Source organism: Urocampus carinirostris, chromosome 1 (assembly GCF_059441175.1).
Source record: "Urocampus carinirostris isolate Australia breed hairy pipefish chromosome 1, RoL_Ucar_1.0, whole genome shotgun sequence".
NCBI classification, from domain to species: Eukaryota; Metazoa; Chordata; class Actinopteri; order Syngnathiformes; family Syngnathidae; genus Urocampus; species Urocampus carinirostris.
Window position 1 is genome coordinate 55,656,233 of NC_142349.1, and position 9,961 is coordinate 55,666,193.

Consider the following 9,961-nt stretch of genomic DNA (forward strand, 5'->3'; position numbering starts at 1 on the left):
CATCCGATTTCAAGAGCCAGTTCGACTGGATTTGTTTATGACACCTTTATTGTTAATAAACAGTACAGAATGAGCAAGCATATAGTACAGCACATTGACCTCTATTGTGATTCCTCCTGGCAAAATAACACCCCCACCCCTTTCCTAAAAAAGGCAGACCCCAAGTGGGACATTTTAATGACACAACATAGTCAAGTTAATTTCCTGTCCTCATCCAACTTTCCAAAGCATTCATTGCAACAACCATGGCAATACAAATAGCAACCATCAGAGAATCTTTACCACGGCAGCATTTCAACAATCCGAGCAATTAACATGCCTACCTTGAACTTTTTTCAGTCAAAAAATTACATGACTTTTCATTGTTTTTTTTTTTTTTACCTTAAGCACTGGAGCTCTTGCCCGGCCTACGCTCGGCAGAAACTACCACAGGCTCTGATTCTAGCGCCTAAGCTTGCAGCGTCCTCCAACACTGTGAGCAAGAAGTGAAGGTGGTTCAATGATTATGTCAGCGCTATGCTCAAGACAGAATATACCACCAGTGAAGAACATTAAGCAACATCACTTTTTAATTTTTTTTTTTATAAAAAATGGCCCTGACCTCCTGCAGGAGTCATATAAGGCAGTATCGCCATCATTCTTTCATAATATACATTTGAGTCTAACAAGTAAGAACGTCTCTTTTCAGTTCAGCATAAATTCATTGACAGGGTGACATTTATTTGCATGGGTGGGAAGATTGATCAAATCATCAGAGAAACAGTGGCACCTCCAAAGTGGAACAAGTTGTCGACAAACAGTTCCAGTATCAAATATGACAAGTATGTCCTATTCTAGCAAAAACATAAAAATAAAAAAAAAAATTAGCTCTTCCACTTTAGGATGCTGCTGTGTGACTATGGTGCTGTAAAACAATTGTACTTGTGTATACCGATAGGGTTATATTTCAAGTTCCTATTTTTCCCGGGTTTTGGTAAGAAAAACCTTATTTGCATTTTCATGCTTTGAGTTTTGGTCGGAGAGTTAATTATGGTTCAAGAGTCAACTTCCCCCCCCATTTCACAGAAATACACTTCCAGCGATGAGACTTTTTTCTAGAGGTTAAGCTTCTTAATTTTACCCACCACATAAGTTAAACGGGCTTGTAAAATTTCAAAGACAATCAAAATTCAGTTTGTAAATACGAGTCAGGTCATTTATACTGAAACATCCCATTTATACATAGGAAAATTTGAGTAACCAGTAGGCTTCATTGGGTTTTATAGGATCAGATTGCATTGTCCATGAAAATATAGAGAATGGATGTGTTCCCATTCAGAGGTTCCACTGCATATTCAAATTGATTCCTTAGGCTGTGCTTACCTGGATTAACTGCAGCAGAACCTAAGGTGCAAGGTCTGAGGGGGTTGTGGGGGAACACTGCAAAGATCAAATATATATTGCACTATATAGATATATTTGCAGTCAATATTTGTCCTTTCTCAAACTTATCATTTTGAATCAGTAAACCCTTTTTAACAGTTCTAAAATAAATTACAAAAATTAATAATGTGACAAGTCATCAACTTGATATGACATGCTCAAATATAACATTTTCATCAGTAGCGAAGGCCAAGTAAGCATGCTACACTGTACATCATCGTGATCAGCAAACCCGTTTTTTCAAATGAGAGAAGCGGAAAGATGGCACAAGAAGAGCAACAACCAAGTAAAGAGTATCTGACAGGAACAAGATTGCATCTGATGCACGCAAACAACAGTCGAAAGTCTATGCCTGGCTTTGCAACAATGCATACTTACCCACCGAAAAAAACAGAACTGACAAAATTCGACCAAAATATACTTTTGTACTTTTCAATCATTGGGCTTAGGAGTCACATTTAGAGTACTTACAGGACGGATGGGCTCAACTTGGCCGTGGACTGCATTAGACGCCCCTGCCCGAGCCAACAGAGCCCAATGCTCATAACGGTTAAGACACTAGCACAGCATTTGCACAGCAAAATATAGATTTTCGCATTGGTTTTGTCATTTGGGGGAAAAAAACATGTACATATTTAGAGTACATGGCTAGGACAAAAAACATCATATAATTTACCTGACTGTGCTGGAAGAAAAGGGCACACTATTCAAATAAAGGCAGCATCACTTAGTAAAGGCTTTCCAAAAGGGGATTAAAAATACTTGCTTACCACTTCTCTACACTGGCCTGTGGAGGAGGAGGTGTCTACACGTCAAGACAAAAACAATGACATGTGCATACTAGCTCTCGGCAAAAACGCACACAAGTGGCCTGGCTCGAGAAAGAAAATGGCATGGTGGCAAACGGTATCAATCGACAAGCACCTTGTAGGACAGTTGGAGGGAAACAGGAGAAGCATCGCTTTGTGTCAACCCACAGGTGGCCCACAAGTTACCTAACCTTCCTTCTCACTCGAGTGAGCCCCGACTTACCAACACAGGAGGTTTCAGTTTGTTTTATTGCAAAAAACACAACAGGCAATAAGCATTTTTTTTTCCTTTTAAAACTGAGATGATTTACATGGCAATGTCTACAAGTTCAATCAAAACATGATTTCTAACCACATTAAATGTAGATACAGGGCTGGAATGACCATAGGAGTTAAGGTTTCTCACTAAAAACAAAACATTTACAACAAAAAAAATATATAGATGGAGGGCGTGCTTGACTGGTAATTTGCCATATATGTGAAACACTTTCAAACCAAGGAAAGCAAAGATCTTCACCGAGGCGTCTGCATCCAAACATTTAACAAAGGATTTCGACAATGAAGCATTTACGTTATGTCCACTTCGCATTACTGGCCCTGTGCAGGAGAAATACATAGAAGATACAATGCATGTTAACAGCGTGGCAAAAGCAGCGGGCATCCTGTGTAGGGAGGAAAGTTTATTAAGTTAAAATGCTGCTGCCGCTGCTCATACTGGTACCCTGGAAAACCTGGGGAAGTGAAGGTGGTTAGGAAGACAAATTGGACTGTTCCGTGCACATGGTTATTGGAAAAGGGGACAAAAAGGGGTGCGTACCTGAGGGGCTTGTGGTGCCGATCCCATTGCCTGTGGGTTGCCTGTGCCGTAATAAGCTGCTTGCTGCCGGTAGTACTCGGCCCAGGCTGCACTATAGTCCGGTTGCCCGCCAGGTTGGGTTGTGGGGGCGGCTGCAGCTGCTGGTGCTGCCGCCTGAGGGGCCGCTTGACCTGGAAAGACCAGATTTTATCAAGTTTATTAACTTTTGTAAAGTAAATTAATGTTCAGTGCTGGTCCTATTTCATTTTACTTGCCATACTAAAATACAAAAAATATTTTTTGCGCTGTCGAGACAGCTTTGCCAACAACACATTTCCACAAAAGATGTTGTGCCCCTCTGCTTCCACTTTGTTCTTAGCCGCTAGGCAGACTTGGGCTATTGTTAACAATGCTAACACTACACAGCTATTTACCGTTCACCAGGTTTAATTTGTAATGGCATGTGGCATTTTGTTTGTGCCCAAAGTTTATGAGCTGGCACCAAGTTATGTGTGAGGAGGATTTAATTTAATATTGTTTTACCATGGCAAATATTCAAGTGTACCTTGTTGGATCAGGCGGCCCCAAACAGAAAAATCATTATCAGTTACAGCTTTGAGAAATTACATTTAGGACTAAATCGACTCAAAAAAAAAAAGGAACACCACAGGAATTAGGGAAAATGTTGAACAAATGTTAATCTCTTTGAATCACATTTTGGTCCAGATGAAAACTTTGAAAAACATAGCACTCTCCAAAACTAGTATCACCTTAGTGAAAAGCTCATGACCCACTCTTAGCAATCGCAAGTTATAAAATGCATTCTGTGTTTGCATTTACCAGTGACAAACTAGTGTAACTGGAACCGTGCACCAAGATACAATGACAAGTGGGTATAAAACCTAATTGCCTGAAAAAGACCTAAAAACTCGCATTTAACAGACAACACTTCATGAAACTATTAACTGATACAATACATTAATGCCTAGAAAAGATTTATTTTGTAAGAAGGGGAACGAACCCGCCACTCATTTCTCTGAGTGGGGATCAGAAACCTTTTGTCTTATTCTTGGGAGTCTGAAGAGCAACATATCTACTGCAGAGTGCTGCATAGATGACAGACCTCCCATTTTTCAGTGGTGTAAAAATTAATAATAATAATAATAATTAAAAAAATAAAGCCTCACCTTGTTTTTTGTAATACTCCTCCCAGGCTTTAGTGTAGTCCTGAGGCTGTTGATTCTGTTGACCTGCATAGGGTACATAGAGCATCACTCAGTTTGTGACAGTTATTCGACTTCATGGCCGGCAACAGCAGCAACAACAACCAAGCAACGTTCCGCATTTTACAATGAATTAACACACTGGGTATAGCAAATAATAATTATAATAATAATTTCACGTCCAGAAAAATAAACACATCTTGTAAACAAGACTTTTCCTACACGCATGAGAAAGTGGTCGAGTCCAGGAGACATTGAGAGTAGGTGCAGTCTAAACAGCACAGGCAACTTAGGATCACACCGAGTTGGGGTGCACAAAAAAAAAACTGACTAGCACTCCACTGATTGCCTTAAACTGTCTTACTACGCAAACCTGGTGGTGAAAAAGGCTTATCGACAGCCCATTTGCTGTTTAGACTGATGCCCATCAAACAAAAAGTTGTTGACTGAGACTACGTTCATATACCCATTTTCTTGTAATAATCCTCCCAGGCTTTGGTGTAATCTCCCTGTCCACTCTGACCTGCAGACTGTGGGTCACCTGTTAAAAAAAACCGTACTTGTAATTCGTCAATCATTTGGAGCTGGCCTCCCACCTCCCTGGGGGTTGTCAACTTATGGTAAAGGACTTGACTAGCCTTTCCGACGTTTAAAAGAGGAAAAAAAACACTGTCTCCTGAAAACCAAAACTTCCTCATTACTTAAACCCTAGGGTTAGCTATGCTCCCTTTCAAGCCGACTGTACAGGATTGATACAATACCTTGACCGTTGGATTGAGTAGTGCCTGGTGCGCCACTAGTCGGCGTCATGGGTGCCTGCTGTTGTTGGTTGTACTGGGCATAGTAGGCCGCCCACGCTGCGGCATTGGCATCAGCAGCTGCTTTGTCTGAACCCATAGTGGGAAAAAAAAAATAAAAACAGTGTGAAAACTTGATCAAAGCTGTTGAGAAATTACAGGTACTTACTTGGATCAGGCTGTCCCTGCTGCCACTGCGGGTAGCCGTTACCCCAACCCTGGGGCTGGTAAGGTGCTGGGGGACCACTGATCAAGTAGAAAATCGGAAGTAGATATTATGGTTTAAAAAACAAAACAAAAAAAAAACATATGTTCTTTTGAAATGACAATTTGTGAAAACCAAATGTTGGTAGGACATTGTTGGTCAACTGAAGGTCTGGCACAAAAGTTGCTATCATGTTTGTAATTTAATAAGTCCCCAAGTTGTTTTCATGCATAATGAGCATATCAGCTAAATAATGTTAATGACTTTAGGAGGTGTTTTTTTTTTAACAAATTGTTATTCAGCCACAATATTACAATATACTGAAACTTACCGAAACAAAGTTCTCAAATAGCCTTATTCGCCTTTCCCTTCCCATTAAGCAACAAATTAACAATTTAGTGTTTGCTGTTTTGATATACAACCCAATTCATGACTGAAATTGTAATGCTACTAATAAACAAATTGGACTTACTGTGGTCCTGGGGGTCCCTGGTTATAAGGCCCGGGGTTGTACGGACCCATTGGTGCGCCAGGTGGACCAGGGGGGCCTGGAGGACCGTGTGGGCCTGGACCTCCATGTGGACCAGGTGGCCCATGTGGGCCACCCATTGGAGTAACTGGCCCCTGAAAGGTCAAACATATAATTCAATTTAAAAAACTCCGAACAAAGAAACCACGGACGCTGATCAAAAGTCACTAATGGGACAAGTAAACCCCCTATCCATGTTGTATGTAAATAACTCCTTTACTCACTCCTATCTTTTCCTCTACCAGCTGCCTGGCATAGTCAATCTGCTGGGGTGAGCCCCTGACGGTGAACATCTTAACATTGGGGTCTGAGTTCGGAGGAGCATTCCTCTGCAGCTCAATCCTGGCCCCTGACTGTTGGCTAATTCCTTTGATCGTTTCGCCACCTGCAAAAAAAATAATTCAGGATTTATATCAAAACGAAAAGCATTCATCCAATTTGTAATCGTACCTTTTCCGATAATTAGACCAGTCTTCATGGTCGGGACGGTAAAGCTGAATTCTTGGAGCCCACCAGGCGGTCCCATGTTCCAATTTCCCTGCCCACGCCCCCTGCCTCTGCCGTGACCCTGTGGCCCACCAGCCTGAACGCTCCTCAGGAGGTCGGTGATAATATCTGCCGCATGCTGGGCCTGTTCAGGAGGACCCGTGATTTGTGCTATCCTGTCAGGTGCACTACCATCATCTAGAAAGGGAGAACAACAATTACAAACTACACTTTCATGTAATTCATGTCCTCTTAATTAGAGCATGTAGCATAGGTCTCAGAAAAAGGTTTAGGTGATCCATCAGCTTGTCAGCGTGGTGCATGTGTTTTAATCATTGACATATAGTTAAAAAAAAAAATCTATTCAATTTGACAGAGTAATTGACCTGGTTTGAACTGGATCCTGACACCAGTGTCACTCTGGATCTTTTTGATCATCTCCCCACTTCTGCCGATAACTATTCCAACAGCGAACCTGGGAACGGGAACCTTAAACAGGAGAACAGTTTCAATGACTGCAGAAAAATTGCTGCACTGTATAGACACACTCACGTCCAACGATTCGCCGGTGACGCCGCCGCCACCACCACCGCTCCTGGAACCATACTCGCCCCTTTGTTCGCGGAAGCCTTGGTCTCTAATGAGCTCCATCACCATCTCTTTGGCTTGCTGTTAATGTAACCAGTCAATTTCATTACAAACAAATTTTAATGGAACTATGCAATCTCTATTATTGAGTCAAAAAGATTATCACCCACCTGAACTTTAAAAGGGTCTCCTGAAATGCGGAGAGGTTTGTCTGCGCCAGTGTTTTGAGGGCCATCTTGAATCATCACCATCTTCACTCCAGCCCTTTCCTATATCAGACAGCAATGAGCATTATCCCATGATAATTTGGCAGACCAGGCATTCCAAACACTCACTTGTAGACTTTTGATTGTCTCGCCTCCCTTGCCAATGACTAGGCCAGCTTTGGAGGCAGGGACCATAATCTCCTGAACAGTCATGCCGGGACTGTCACCGTGATGAAACGCTGGGGATGGTCGTCCCTTCTCAATAATCTCTGTGAGCAACCGCTTTGCCGCCCTGTTCAGAAAGCGCAACCAGGTTACACACAAATGCAGGGATGTAAAAAAATAATAAATTGATTATTCTTGCAGATTACTCACTGAATAGCGTCAGGCCCTCCGGTCAATGTTACCGACCTATCGGGCATACCTCCGCTGTCTACAAGAAAAAATATCTTATTCTAATGCAATCTTATGGAAACATCAAAGAAAATATTTGATTTCTCCTCAAACTAAATTTACCGGGGGCAATCTGTATTTTGCATCCTGAGTCCTGCTGAAGACGCGAGATTTGTTCACCGCCTCGTCCGATAACTGAAAAAAGAAAAATCAAGAGTATGAGCCTTTCACAGAACAAAAAAAAAAAAAAAAAAAAACAACAACAACCTAGAATGTGAACTTACTGAAGCCAACCATTCCATCAGGAACCTTGAAATCCTCCGATAATGATCTGAGAGAGATCAGATTAGCATAATGCAACATTAAGTCTTAAGTCTATTTAAATGGCTGCAGCTATAAACTATTTGAATTAAACTGAAAGAATTCAAATGGATCTCACTCAATTTTGGAGGAATCAAACTCACCGAGGGGGGCCTCCCATTCCTCCCATGGCGGCAAAAGCTGAAAAGGACATTTAATTAGATAGAACAAAAGAACGGCAAACTAACAAATGAATGAGCATTTTACTCACCATCATTGGTCGCCACTTTCTTTGTCTCTGGTTGGTCTGTGATGACGTATTTAAAATGTAAAATAAAGCACGGTTATCACAAAACCATATCCCCATCAAACAAGAAATTATCAACCGGTCTTAGAAAAACACATGCATTAGAGTATTAGACAAGGACATGGATATTTATCATACTAAGTACTCTAGATATCTTTTTAATCATAAATTTCAGCATGGAGGTGTATTTAAATCAATTAGGCGGTGCAGTTTATTCCAATTACATCCTGAAAAGCTTGTCGCAATAACTAGACGCCTCAAAATTATTCAAATATAAATAGATGTACGTGGCATTTAAAACAGTAGATCGACAGCAAAACTAAGTTAAAAAAAAACATTGCCAAAGATGTTGAAGGATAATTATATCATGCATAGTGAAATCGCAACACGGGCATCCAGATTTTTTTCACCAAAAGGGTTCACACAATTTCATTCTTTTCTGGACGGATTCACACATCTCAGATAGTCGTTTTAATTTTCTATCTCATGTGTAACTCCCTCTTGATTTTTCCTCTTGCTGAGTTTTTCCCTTTCAGATCAGGAGAATGGGTAATGTTGGTTTTGTTCAGCCCTTTGAGAATTTGTGAAAAAAGGCTATGCAAATACACACGACTTAAATAATTTTCGTGAATATGCATTCTAGAATATTTGTGGCAATGAGCTATTGATGGGGCAGCTCTAAGGATCGGTCCACCAAGATCAGACTTGTGATGGAAGTGAAGGGGGTTTTAATGGCAGGAAAGAGGGATGGTAGGTCAGTTATTATTAATCCCATTAATTGATCTTCAGTGCGTATTAATATGTTATTACAAGGGCTGTTATAAATTGGAATTAAAAGGCAAAGTTAGATCAAACATACATCTGTAGAGTAAAACGTTCATTAGGATTACTGAGAAGTTAATAAAAGCCGTGCTTAGTTAATAAGACTTCAGATAGACTATAGTTTAAATGGCTACAACATACACCAGACAAGCAACGAATCACTAATCGATTTGAGTCACTGACCGATATTGAGGTTAGGCATGGGAAAATACCCACCAGCGTCCTCCAGGGGCCTTTTCTGGCCTCCGTAGCCGAAATCGCTCGACGCCGGGCCTGCAACGCCATCGCCTCCGATTTTTGCTGCAATCTGACAAACGTAAGTAAGTAAATATGAACACAAACCTCTTTATGGTCACGTATACACTTTGTAGTTGCGTTAACGTCTTGCTGAAATCACGCGGCCTTGTTCGGAAAATCAGAACCAACAAAGGAATGCCTCGTACGTCCGCATGTTTTCTCATTTCGAGCGTGCACATTTTCTAATAGCCTTTTTATTAATAAATAAATTAATAAAGAACATTAAGACTATATATTTAATACGATAAAAGTTATTTCGAATTTATCGTAAGTGCAGTTGTGGCGTCATGCTAGCAGTTAGCATGTATTGAAGAGAGGCCATGAGGAGGACGAAAGGATTACAACGACTGAAACTGATAGTTTTAGACTTTACAAGTCACGAATACAGAAACATAAGCATGATTAACCTGTCGAGCTCGCTGTAGAGCGTCTTGGAAGGCGTCATTCATTCCGCCACCGCTGGCCGGGGGGGCCACGCTGCTGTAGTCCGCCATATCTCAAGCTTCTCCTTCCAGACAAGACAACAAGATGGCGGATTACATTCCCTGGACGATGACGAATCAGAGGCAGGGAAGATGGGGAATCTCGCGAGAATTCTTGCGCGCGTTTTTCAGGCGTCTGTTTTCTTGGCTGAAGAGTTCGATTTGTCAGTGTTTCATGTTCTTGGATGTTTTATTTCCGTTTTATGGAGGGGTGAATGGTTCTTGATGCCACTGCTCATAATATAGGACACACAAAATGCGTCAACATTTCAAAACAGGGCCTAGGGGTGTTAGGGTTA

The 9,961-nt window shown here is 41.2% G+C and overlaps 1 protein-coding gene across 3 annotated transcripts; it reads right to left on the minus strand.

Moving 5' to 3' along the window:
• Positions 1-26: 26 nt before the first annotated feature.
• Positions 27-9,755, minus strand: fubp1 (far upstream element (FUSE) binding protein 1). 3 transcript variants are annotated; one of them, XM_088345996.1, is made up of 20 exons: positions 9,588-9,755; positions 9,100-9,190; positions 8,026-8,061; positions 7,919-7,955; positions 7,739-7,785; positions 7,578-7,649; positions 7,437-7,494; positions 7,191-7,353; positions 7,026-7,124; positions 6,820-6,936; positions 6,654-6,756; positions 6,232-6,465; positions 6,006-6,166; positions 5,725-5,876; positions 5,215-5,293; positions 5,012-5,141; positions 4,717-4,791; positions 4,215-4,277; positions 3,049-3,218; positions 27-1,419 (listed from the first exon to the last, which is right to left on the minus strand). In XM_088345996.1, the coding sequence occupies exons 1-20, from the start codon at positions 9,672-9,674 to the stop codon at positions 1,384-1,386; spliced, it is 2,010 nt and encodes a 669-aa protein (XP_088202122.1). In that variant the 5' UTR covers positions 9,675-9,755; the 3' UTR covers positions 27-1,383. The 3 variants fall into 3 exon arrangements, with proteins under 3 accessions (XP_088202122.1, XP_088202114.1, XP_088202105.1); XM_088345988.1 differs by having other exon boundaries at positions 9,067-9,190; XM_088345979.1 differs by having other exon boundaries at positions 5,012-5,137; positions 5,217-5,293; positions 6,654-6,936; positions 9,067-9,190.
• Between the last annotated feature and the right edge of the window lie 206 nt (positions 9,756-9,961).

Coding starts and splice junctions, on each gene's coding strand:
- fubp1 (XM_088345979.1), bottom strand. CDS start 9,674: ATGGCGGACTACAGCAGCGTGGCCCCCCCGGCCAGCGGTGGCGGAATG. Junction 6,167..6,231: donor TGGTCTAATTATCGGAAAAG/GTACGATTACAA, acceptor TTTTTTTTGCAG/GTGGCGAAACGATCAAAGGA. Junction 4,278..4,716: donor GGATTATTACAAGAAAATGG/GTATATGAACGT, acceptor TACCCTATGCAG/GTCAACAGAATCAACAGCCT.